At 40.8% G+C, this 12924-nt stretch overlaps 1 protein-coding gene across 5 annotated transcripts in view; it reads right to left on the bottom strand.

Annotated features, from left to right (window-relative positions):
* The window catches only part of CNTN6 (contactin 6), a 152933-nt gene that overhangs the window by 56180 nt on the left and 83829 nt on the right, over positions 1-12924 (bottom strand). For 4 of the 5 annotated variants that reach the window (XM_069811814.1, XM_069811815.1, XM_069811816.1 and 1 more), the window contains 2 exons: positions 3303-3506; positions 1633-1735 (listed from right to left, as the gene is read on the bottom strand). In XM_069811814.1, the coding sequence (XP_069667915.1) occupies positions 1633-1735; positions 3303-3506 (307 nt within the window). Of the gene's footprint in view, positions 1-1632; positions 1784-3302; positions 3507-12924 lie in introns of those variants that run through there. The other variant, XM_069811817.1, reaches the window with a different exon arrangement.

Genomic DNA, 12924 nt, shown 5'->3' on the forward strand with positions numbered 1-12924 from the left:
CAATATGATATAAAAAAATTTGTGAAGAATGGATTTCTGCCCATGGATCACTGGTATTTATGCAGTATAACTCGAGGGAATTATGGCAGCACTGACTTCAGCTGCAGTTCTGCACATGAAGAAGAAAATGTATATTAAAGCTGCATTAACCCTCTCAGCCATTCCATTTCTAAGCACAGCATAAAAGGTACTGTTGCTCACTGAGGCATTTCATTATCTATATGTCCTTTCAGTCCACCTGGTTTTTTTTCTCAAGATGTTCTTAAAATGGCAAAACCCGTGTGCCACATTAACGGACCCACCTTTACCCCTTCAGTAAGAAGGCACTGTTTTGTACATATCATTTTCTCTGTTTTTGAAATGCTTTTCTGCAGCCAATGTATCATTGTTAAATGCTTTCCATGCAACAGATGGAAATATGAAATGACAACTTGAAATGTAAAGCCTGCACTGACTCACACACAATTAAGGAGGTATTTAAAGAGAAGTAGCTTGACAGTATTTGGAAAGGAAAATCAGCTTTAGCAGGAGTGTTCCAGTCTGGTACTTGTTTTGGGCCAAAACGAAAATGCATATGCCTTTGAATATGGCTCTGTAGAAATATTCTTCATCCTTAAATAAAAACTAGCCCTAAGATTAGTTTATATAAAAACCTCATCTGAAAGGGAAGGCCACTTCCCGTCTTATTAACTTTTTATTTGCTTTATTTTTCTACTTCCCAGTGTAGGTTCCAGAGGAACATTTGATTAATTTGTGCTGTCTGCAAGTCAGGCTTTTAACCTCTGGGAAAGCTCTAAACTCTTTAAAAGCTTACAGCCTTAAAACAGATTGTCAAAGTAAACTTAAACTAAATAGAGGTCAACAATCTAAGGTTATTTTAGCTTTTCTAGGGAAAACGGATGCTCATTGGAAAGACTAGTTTTCGTAGGCTGGTTACACTTATTCAGATTACACTTAACCATCTGCTCTTTGAATACAGAGCACCCCTTGCTGTTTGAATGCACTACTGCTTCTGTAAATGAATACAACGGTCCAAGCAACCTAGGTAAAATATAGGCTACCTCAAGACTAATAGATTTGCAGATTTTAGCAGGAAGGGCTACTGCTGGGGCTTCCCAGGGCTCTCCAGCACTGCTTTGGAAAAGAGGGTGCTGAGAGCCACGTGAATCTGTTAGATCCATTCTCGACAGTCTATGTGCTCTTGAAACACAGCCTGTTTCCCCAAGTTTCATTCTTGACAACGATGCCACACAGAAAAACATTCCTGTTTTGATGCAGATCAGATGTGAATGTGCAGTTACACTGAATGCTGTAACCTGAAGTCAGGTGTCATCCCGGAGTTAAAACTACTCTCAAGGAACATACTCTTTGTTCTGGTTTTCCCTCCCCACCCTTCCTCCCCCCCTTCAAGCTGCAACCAAGTGTGCTTCAGTTACAATATAGTTTTCTTTCTCATTTCCTTGGGAACACATTGCACAGAAACAATCAAACCAAGATAAGGTTAAAAAAAAGTAAGTTTTACAAATTCACATTCTAACCAAAAAATTCTACTGTGCAAATTAGAGAGAACCATCGTTTCATGCTGTAGAACAGTGTTAGAACGCACATTTTAATAAAAGACAAAAATCTTACTTTCCAAGGGCAAAGCATTCCAGTTTAACAGATGAGCCCTTCGCTGCATATGTTGTTTCTGGAAAACGTACTTCAATCTTTGGTTCATACTCCCCCATCACACCTGTTGAACATCAAAACAGCTAGCACTCCAGTTGAGCCTCAGACCTGTCTAGTACAACAGAATTTCAGTGTAAAAGAAAGGATGGCATTAATAATGTTAGAGCCTTATGTTCCACCTGTGGCAATCAACACATGATGTCTATGGAGCAGACTTAGCCTGTTGGGTGAAATTCAGCCCTATGCTGAAAGCTTAGGTGAAATCTGTAAGTTCTATGCATTTGAGAGTTGAAGAGCATGACTTTAGACAAGTTCTACAGTACAAGTATGTTGTGCATTAAGGTTTTAGAGATAATTTAGAGTTCACACCTCTTAGAGGAGTTAACAAGCAATGCATTTAACATTGGTCACTTCACTGAGTGGCCACTTCTCTGCACACTGAATAGATTCTGGGTGCAAGAGAGAATTATGGATTTCTCTGTGTCCAAAGTACTTGTAGAACACTTAAAACTTCTTTAAAACATCCAATCATGAGCTCTAGGCTTGAGAAAGGCTTATGTAATTAGATGCAATGATCACATTTGAAAATCCGGCTGAACATCCAATAAACTACAGATAAGCCATTATCAGTTTAGGGCAGATCCTACACTCAAAATTAACCAATTCTCATTTTATTAATTTGTAATTATTATAATATTATAATAACATTACATTAATTTATATTTATATTTTATATTTGCACCATTGCCTTAGAGGCTGCCTGTTTAGGACCCAATCCAGCGGCCACCAAAATGAATGGAATAAGATAAAGAGACTGATAGAATGAGTCTGAGAAAAGGAATAAAGCAGGGTGATGAAAAGGAAGAAGATAGTCAGAAAAGATCTTAAACATTTACACTCACAGCTTGTACCAATTTATTAACTTTTGAGCTGTGGAACTATAACTTTGTTTTGGGTAATCTGATTGAATATGTTATAAAGCAGCATAGTCTCACAGTGGAAGTATTATTCTATAATGCACAGCTGAGTTTTATTTATCCTAGAAACATAACTCTATACAGACTTTTGTTATCGACTGCTGCCACTGCTTTGCAAACAGTACAAGTATACTGAAATTTAGGTGAGCAAACTTACAAAAGGAACTTTGTGTAAAGATTTCCCAGGTATGTATTTTTCACTGTGAACATTTAATTAGAACTGTTGCCAGAAAGCTATTTGTATATGTGCAGGTGAGTTTCTCACCTCAGTGACTCACTTTGAAACAGCTTTCTAGATCTAGTATTTGAGCTATACCTAGATTATAAATTTAGAAGGCTTTGCCAGATTTGAGCCTCAACACAGGCATCCGTAAGATGAAAAACATTAATATACCATTTGACATTCTCTTGCTATTTTTCAATTATAGTGAACGCTGCTTTCTTTGCATATGTTTATCTCATCTCCCTGTCCCGACAGCTCATATCTCATTTCAATCCAGCAGAAACTGCGGGATCATGTCCCACTGCACAACTTTTTACTGGGAGCCTTTTACCTCCATGAGGATGTATAGCGGTATCAATTTCCAAAAACTGGAGATGGACCAGTTAGCGTTGTGCCGCATGTTTTCAGCCAAACATCCCCAGACAACTTACCATCGCTGCGGAGAGTGAGAGGAGTGGGTGGCCCCTGCACGCTTTGCTCTGCTTTAGAGTTAGTTACAACACAGGTGTAATTGCCCACATCTGATGGCTCTACTTTGGCAATGTACAAATTTCCCGTTTCTTGTGAAACAAAGCGGCGGCTATCTTCCTGAACACACAAGGTATTATTGTTGAAGATCCATGTATAGGACAAGCCTAGAAAACATCAGATACATATCATGCATCCTTTCCAGTATAATCTGCTTCCCATTAGTGCTTAAGTGCAATATTGCCAGTTGAAAGAACGAGTCAGTTACAGGGCAAACCACTGGGGATGCACAAATTAGCAAAGGCAAGGTAAGCATTGCTTTAGTTTTAAACTCATTTCAAGCCACTTCAGAAGGTCACAAAAGTTTTTGTCCCCTGCTACTTTTCATTTTCCTGCTCAGCCTGTTTTTAAGTAGGAATGGCAGAGCTGCAATGCCATGAGAAAGCTGTTTTAGTAAATAATTTCTATTTATAACACTTTCCCTCTGAACATCCAGAGCAAATTGCTGGTCACAGTGTTACAGCTCCTTTCTTCACTCTGAATACAGAAAAAAGAAACCTGTAACACAGAGCTTTACCATCAGAACCTTATGAAGGGGGGAGCTCAGCTGCACACAAATATTTTGAAGATTATTTAATATTTGATCCTATTGCACATTTGACCCTTCTCATCTTCCATACTTACATCTGTTCTGTGCTGCTTGTCCTATTCTAACTTCCTAACCCTCTTCTGCCATTTTTTCCATACAGTGTTTCACAACACATACCTTAATAATGTATGTCTATAGTCTAAGCAATTTAAAACTAATTTATTTGACTAGCCCACGCTGGAAGGGCAGATCTCCATGCCAGCTTACCATCCAAGAACCTTACTTCTCAGAAGGCCTTTTTGGCCAAGCCTTGTTACATTGCCACCAGTACTGCAGCAAGCAGGTTCAGTGCTTATAACACAGCACGCTGCAGCACGGGTACACCCAAGGTGTCCTGCCAGCCCCGCGCTGCGGCTGCTCCGCATCGCTGCTGGCATCCAACAGCAGGAGCAGGACTGAAATTCTGTCTTTAATAAGGCACAGTAAATCAGAAGTTTCAAAATCTACCAGTTTAGCTTTCCTTAATTAAATGTATAATTCATAAGCTAACAGTGTTCTGCCAACAGCTTGATTTTTACACATTTCCCCCATCAACAATCCCATTTGAAAAAGATTATTTACGTTTCTTCCCCCCCTCCCCAGTTACAACATGGGTACAATATGGTAATAAGTCTGCAAACTCCAGTAGTTTTGTGGAGTTTTATGTTATCATCTTCTAACATTTTAGGTCTCTCATTAGAAATGATGCATCTCCAGGGAGCAATCAATGACACTTTCTATACTTGGCTAAATCCTGCAATAGGCTCTGTTTTACTACAGCTTAATGCTAAACTTTTTTTCTGATGTACAGTAAACCTAGAAGATGCGGAAATTCCTAAAATAGTGTAACGCAACACGTGTGTGTACATACACATGTGCATACACACGAGATAAAGCACCATGTTTTCACATTTACATGTCCATGTACTTTTAGGTACCTGATTAAAGCATCTATTTACAAAGAAAATCTGGAGATGGGTGGGTTTTTCCACAGGGAGGATCAGCCTACAGCTAGATATAAGTGACATAGCCATGACCTGATACATCTTCCAGAGACATACTAGAAACAGACTATGTTCCTGTCTCAGGCACGAAGTTTGATGACTACAGACTGGCTGGACAAACAGACCAAAGTGACTGGTGTGGGCAAAACACTGGTTTCAACTCATTTTTTGAAGCTCTCTAACCTGCAGGTTAGGGACTGTAAAGTGAATACTTTAATCTATGTTCAATTAAACAGTATGTTTTAAACTTGGGAGTTCTGTGGAAGTCAGATGTGCAAGCTCCTTAGATTTCACAAGAACACCTGAGGGCTGGTGCCCTGATGTGCCTTTCAGGACAGCTGGAATGCTTGCTTTCCTCCTCACACAGACCTATACAAAGGCACATATGGGCTTGTGTGCAACAAAACCTCTCGGAGTGGTTGAACCTGATAGCTGGATGCCCAGACTTCCATGACAGGAGAGTATCTAATTGAGAAACTGGAGGTAATTTAAGAAATGAGGTAATGGGAAAAAGGAGTTTGGAGGTTCCCTTGCCAAAGTCCAGTTCCAGTGCTGGCAATTACAGGGCTGAAGAAAGAGTGACCCACTCTATCAGGGCACCACCACATGGATGCCCACGAAGGACCTTCAAGCCATCTTATGGCATGCAATCAAAACACAGATTCCTGCTGTAGGACCTGGTGATGCAGCTAAATTCTCTGCGTAGGATAGAGTATACGAATCCTAATAAAACTCTACGAAAACCAACTTTATGCTACACAGACATTCTTCATGAGGTCAATCTGTGAATTAATTAATCAGTAAAAGAGAGCCAGTCCTTGCCTGTCCTGATTTCAGTTCTCAGGGGTTTCCCATTGACTTCATCTTCCTAAGTTTCTGTTACTGTCTCCCTGTCTGTACTCCACCATTGCCGTAGGGCCTATTGATGAATCTTCCCATTAACTAGGAACAAGTGCAGGCCCCTCCTTTTCATATTCAAATCCTTTTTCCCCCCAGTATAAGGGATATAAACACTACCACTCTTCTAACTGCAGGGTCATCATCACCAATCCGCAGGCCATACTTGCCTAGAGCCTAATTCAGTTCCACTAAACTCTGTAGAAACCCTAATTTTAATTGACTTCAGTGGGAGTTGAACAAAATCTCAAGAGAAAGGAATCAAACTTTGGAAATCAAACTTTTTTTTCTCTTCTAAGGCATAATACCAGCAGTCTACTCCCTTACACAGTATCTTTTCTTAGAAAGTTAAGTGACAACATCAACAGATGCAATAGGCTAGAAAATCTAACATTGCATTATAAAAGAAGCTACCATTACTTAAACATTTCCATTGTGGATCACTTTGAATAAATCACACATGTAGCAGACTCATTGAACGGGCAAAAGAAAAGAGCAAAAGGCCCGTGCTATCACTTTTAGGGTTACATTCATTTGTATGAGTAAATCAGCAGCTGGGAAGAATCTGGTGAAGGTAATGTTGAACAGAAGGTAGCAGAGGCATAGAAATTATAAAAAGATAGTAACCTGCTAATGAAGTCTAGCTTAAATGAACTTGAAAATTGCTGCTGCCAGCTATTTTATGGAAGAACAAATAAAGTTAAAACTATTTTTTAGTTTATTTTTTTTGTCTTCCATTTAACCACAGGATTTCTAAAACAGATAGTGGTTGGGATCACACTTCAACATACCCGTGACAGTCTCAGAATTATTAGATTTCAGAGATCTCTATGAAAGGGCTTCAGAACAAAAAGGTCTTACACAGGTGTGGTGGTTTCAGCCCAGCCGGTAACAAAGCACCACGCAGCCGCTCACTCCCGGCCAAGGTGGGATGAGGAGAAAATACAAAGGCAGGCTCGTGGGTCGAGACAAGGGCTGGGAGGGATCGCTCCCCACTTGTGGTCACGGGCAAAAGACAGGGTCAGCTTGGGGAAGAAACAAAATCGATTTCATTTACTACCCGCCAAACCCAAACAAGGATATTGGGAAGTAAAACCCAACCTGAGAACACCTTCCCCCGGCCCTCCCGCTTCTCTCCGCCTCCTCCCGCCGGCGGCGCAGGGGACGGGGGTCGGGTCCGTCCGTCAGACCTGCTCTCTGCCGCTCCTTCCTCCTCGGGGGGAGAACTCCTCACTTGTCCCCGGCTCCGCCGTGGGGTCCTCCACGGGAGACAGCCCTTCACCAGCTTCTCCAGCGTGGCTGCAGTTCCTCACCACCTGCCCTGGCGTGGGGCCTTTCCGCGGGCCGGTCTTCAGTCACCGACTGCTCCAGCGCGGGCTTTACCACAGAGCCGCGGCCATCTTGGGGGGCCTCCGCTCCCCTCCATCGGCTGGGGGGGACGACATCCACCCTCGCCCTCCTTCCTCACAGACCTCGGTAATCGCCGAGGGCTTCCTCTCACATTCCAATCCCACTACTCACTACCGGTTCCCCTTCTTAAATCCGTTCTCCCACAGCTGTTACCGCTGTCACTGAGGGGCTCGGCCTGGGCCAGCGGCAGGTCCGGCTTGGAGCCGGGGGAGCTTCCAGCAGCTCCTCAGAGGAGCCGGCCCTGCGGTCCACTCCCCCGCTACCAAAAAAAAACCCCGCCACACAAACCCAAAACAACAGGTCTTAGCCATTATCAGCACCAAATATTTTCGTGGGCTTTTTCCCCCTCTATTTTTGTCCTTTGTGCCTAGGCCTGTTTGGCTATAAGTTTCCCTCTGGAGTAACCACTTTTCATATGATGTTTAAGATGAATCAACATGCCTGAAGCAAGGAAACAGAGCTTTTTCTTTACCAGGTGAATTAGCCCAATTTTCTTATTGCTCTTTTCACTTTTGTTAACATGATGTTTTAGAAAAATAAACGTGAGGTGAAACTACATAGTGGGACATAAAGGAGAGAGGAGGCTGGGAAAGGGAGCCCTTCCAGAGATGTTCAGTGATCACAGGGTGCTCCTGTGTGTGGTGAGAAGCAAGCTGGAGTAATTTTGGACTAGTCCTTACTCAGTGGTGCTTTAGATATGGACCAAAGAAGCAGAATTTAGTCCCAGATCATGGGGGTTTTTTTCCCCTCATACTTTTAAGGAAATTGCTTACAGTAAAAGTTGATCTTGTTCCAAAGACAGATAGAGAGAAACTGTGATTTATCCCCAGGTTACAAAAAAATTCTGCTAACTTTATAGAGCTTTATAGCCAGAAAGAATCCCTCTGATATCTGGACCTACAAATAATGACAATATAGCACTATGAAAGTTTGAAGACTTAGTTCACAAAAACTAATAAGAATATATTATTCATATAATTTCTACCCTCAACCTATGTGTGAAGGTGTTTCTTAAGACAAGCTTTGAAAACATTAATCACCTTCAGGTAATTAATTTTTTTAATTCTGTCTAGCTGTGGCATAAATATCACAGTATCACTCCTTTTCACATCTACAGCTTAGTGGTCTCAGCCCAAATTAACATATTTGAGCACTGCAATATGGTACTTGTTCTCAAAAGACAGTGATCCCAAAGCTGCTATTGACTCTGTGAGAAGATGCCATGGAGAGCACAGAACAGCCTTTTACTTCAAAGGGGCTGCGTGTCAGTGGAGGGATAATTACAGCAATGTAGACTTCATTATGCATATGCCAGAGCATGAGCTATTTTATTAGTGCTGCAATCCTAGGGTGTGTTTGGGTTTGTTTTGTTTTTTTTTTTTTAATCCAAGGCAGGTGACTGTGCAGTGTCAGTGTCCCTTCTCATCCCAGAGAGCACCCAGAAGTAGGTTAACTCCAGGCAAGCCCTGCCTGGTGGGCAAGTCCTGAGCTTGGCCAGACAGGAGAGCATTGCCTGTGCCCATCAGCTGTCAGCACTTTCTTTCAGAGCACAGCTGGGAAAGAAGAGCAGCTGATAATCACTCCTGATATACTAGTCTAGGGAATATAACATTTCAGTGCTTTCTTCAGCCCAAGCAAATTCAAATCAATACTGCTCATTCTGCAGGAGAACAGCTACAGGCTGGTCTCAGGGAAGAGACTCTCCCCCTCCTGCCAGCTCTGGCAGGAAAGGATTAAAGATTCATAGGAGCATTGAGAAATAGGAGCAGAGAGAAAGGGACTCTAAATCCATGACTAAGGCACTCAGCTTTATAAAGGGAGATACACTTCAAACCCTCACTTTAAGATTATGCATTTTATCAAGGAGACTGTTTAATATAAAATGCAGAAACAACCCAGGGCAGAAGTCAAAGACCCTTTTACATAGAGCAGCACTGCCTGTCTCATCCCACCCTCTCCACACACACAGTTTCCTACCCTCTGCTTTCATGTGCACCTCCTTCCCCACCCTTCTGCTGGCTGAGGGTTTGGCATATTCCCCCACTAAGCAGGTCCACGGGGCTCCTACTTCCTTAAGAGCATTTTGGTTTTTTTAATGTAGCCTTAGCATAGTAAAGTCAGAATAGAGAAAAGCCTTCAGACTCAGCATCCCAGCCTCAAACCCTGGCAGCTCTTATGCACAAGTAAATGCAAATACATGAGTGATCCTGCTGCTCCTAACAAGATTAGGAACTTCCTTAAAGCTCTGCAGGGAGCCAGCTTGAAGGAAACAGGCCTTATATCAAACTTCGCTTCTAGGAAAATAAATGAATAACAGTCCACTCCACAGTCTTGTGCCAAGTATTACCATTTAGGCAGCAGCTTCTTAATCATAGTCAGGTCAAGCTCATATATAGCTACAGAAATGAAGGCTTCTTCAGACTCCCTTACTGCTTCCTACATGCTGTTCTCTACCTCCTAGCTCTATATAAATGACTATTTTTTGATAATAAAAGAATACTGCATGCTGATTACATGGGGGGAAAAAAAAACCAAAACAGCTGACCTGAAGAACTTAAGCTAGAGAAGAGACACTTCTCAGAGAAAGCAGCACAGCTTACCTCCCCACATCTGCACTCCAGAGTCCCACTAACAAGCAGAGGAAAGTCACATGCTGAACTTTATAAGATGTGTTAATGAGCCTCATAAATAACAACAGCTGAGGCTGGAGAGCAGCCAGTGTATAAATAGGCAAGGAGGGGCTGGCTGAGAAAAGAAGGGGTTTAAGCAGGGTTGGGTAGTATGGGGTAGCTTTGCTTTTTAAAAAAAAAAAAAAGGTAAGCTAATTGTAGTTTGTTTTTTTATTCATTAAATATAGCAAATTTTTAATGTCTTGGTTGATCTAAGATACAAACTATGCCTTTAAAAGGTGGGTCTTTTTCCTTTTGTTCTTGTTTTTGATCTTTACTGAAAATGCTAATGTTTATTCACAGCAGCGTAGGGTAGGTTCTTTTTTAGTGTTAAATTTTTTTAGTGTAACTTTAACACAACTCTGTAAGGGTTTTGTTCTCTGAGAGTTAATTTACAGTCTAAAGCTGTTGAAGCAACCCTTCTGTACTTTTTTCTTGGTTTTATCATATAGCTGCCTAATATATTCTTGATTCCCTATTAGAGTGAAATAACTTATTTCTCTTGTATAAGAAAAATAAGCAATCAGTGCAGTTTCAGTTAAGAAGCATGTATTAAAAAAAACCAGTAGCAGAGCTGTTATCAAGTATATCAGAAAACTAAGTTTAGTTAAATTTAAGCTTTAAATGTTTTAAATATTTTTGAATGTGGAAAAGTACTTGCCAGCATATGGTAAACAGCTGAGTAGTATAATGATATCTGCAGAGGTTGTTTTCCTGTGAACCTAGCAGAAAGTTTAACTTGAGACTGTTTATGGTATAGGGCTAGATAAGCTTGGCAATGTGTTGGCCTCTGTAGTGAGAGGTAGAAGGCAAAGTGAAACCCTTCTTTAGATACCATAGATAATTTTCTTGAGCTCTCATTCTATGTACCTGTTCCTACTTATTGATGTTATGTGGGAAGAAACTTCAATTAATAAAAACTCTTTATTTTTTTAGGTTCTTGCTCTTCTGTCTCTTCTATTGTTAGAAGAAGCAGATACAGGCTTTCTAGGTTAGCAGGAAGGCAGGAGGCCTTCCTAAGTGCATCCTATTCCAAAATAACTATGTTAATGACAGCTGCTTTGAACAACTGCTTTACAGAGGTTTTCTGTCTTCCTTCAAGTCAAAGGAAAACAAAGCCAGTAACCATCAGAACCATGTTCTTCTTCCCTCTATGTAATCTATGGGTAGGGCCAGGTCTTATGTGACTCATCCTGAGGACAGAAGCAGCTGGTCTATAGGAAAGAGTGCCTGAAGGGCTGTATCCATCTGCTCTGGCTCCCTTGGGTGTCTTTTAATGACATGGATAACTTCTTTCCAAGAGCACTGTCAGTGTTTTCTACCCAAATAGTTAACCTTGATTTCCCTGTAAATGCTCATACTAGCAAAAAGTCTGCATTGGTTATAGGCTGTATCTACAAAATTGGATAGGAAATTCTAAGAGCAATTTTATTTCTTAGTGTATAGGACACATTAGACAGCTTGTATTGTCTTACTCATGTTAACATTATTGGAAAGGCAACTCTTTTCCTGCTGGTATGGTACATTTTCCGAATTCCTTGATATCTAACTAATTCCTGTCACCTTTAAAGTACTGTACAGGACACTTGTAATGGAAGCTGTACACAAGGCTAGTAGTCTTTTCTCCTGTAGGCATTGTGAGTCAGAGGCAAGGGTTTCAATTAAAAGAACTAAATATACAATTCTTTTTAATAAAAACTGCTTTCTAAGTAGCCTGTGATAGTATACAACTTATCATAGTTCACACCATGTACTTCATCCCCATGGTATATAATTTTTGGATCATAAATACAGTGTTTATGGATGACAAAAGAACTCAGTTTCTGTTGTCTAGAGACTTGTTATTTCAGATAATGTGTTTTTCAGGCCTATTGGTCAACAGCTCACATCTCCAGCTTAAGAAACACTGTGGCAAAGGCTTTGTTCATGGATACCATTTTGTCAGTTCAATTAATCTGGGGTGAATTCACTAGTTAACTATTTATTTGTTCTGAATGTTTTCTTCTACTCATTCCTATTTGTCAAATCATAATTTTACCCTACAGCAAGAGGAAAATATATAGCTTACTGACACAAGGATGGATGTGTTGTCTTTCTGTCTGTCCCATTGATACATTTCAGGAACCCTTTCAAGCCTTTTCTGCCCTTAAGGACCAGGTTTCACTTCATCTCCTTGATTATATACTTCTTTCATATGGCTGTAAACACTAAGTGAACTGACATTTCCTCTCTGTTCAAGACTTGGGGCTTTAAATTGATTGATGGGTTTCTCTACATCTCTGATATACTGCATCCTCTTTATAGATCACTATTTACCTTCTCATGGGAATTTGTCTTATAACTCTGTTTCTTTAAGAAGAATTGAGGAAACATAGCTGAGGGCAGGATATTGGTGCTAGCACGCAGAAAACTGCAGCTCCTGTGGATGTGTGGTCACTCCTGCCAAAAGCAGGACACGAGTTGTCCAAGAACTGATTCTTTCAGTCCAGAACAAGACAATTTGGTAACTACGCTATTGATATTTCCCCTTTATTAATATGCACTTTCTTTTCCAGGGTAATACTTCAATCATCTTCAGCTAGTTATGTTAGGAAACCATAGTTCTTAGTCCAGACTTCAAAAGATCTTAAGCAGTTTTGATCTGGGTTCTTACACTCTGGAGGAGATTTGTGAATGTATATGGCTCAAAAGTTGCAAGAGTCAATGTTGCAGGGGGGTGGGAATAAATCTCAAAAGATGATTTGAGCTTTTTGCTTCTGGTAGGTACAAAAAGTGTTAAGAAGAAAAGACAACAGCAGTGTACATACATGTTCAAGCCTGTGTATTGCTCTGTAAATGCTGATGTTGGAGGTGGTAACACACCTATAAAAAGGGGGAAAGGAAAATTGCACCCCATACTTAGGGTTTTCTTAGATGAAAAGTCTGAAACATTGTCCTAAATTGGTTCATGGTATCTCACCTGGACTTCACCTCATCC

Source organism: Haliaeetus albicilla, chromosome 24 (assembly GCF_947461875.1).
Source record: "Haliaeetus albicilla chromosome 24, bHalAlb1.1, whole genome shotgun sequence".
Taxonomy (NCBI): Eukaryota; Metazoa; Chordata; class Aves; order Accipitriformes; family Accipitridae; genus Haliaeetus; species Haliaeetus albicilla.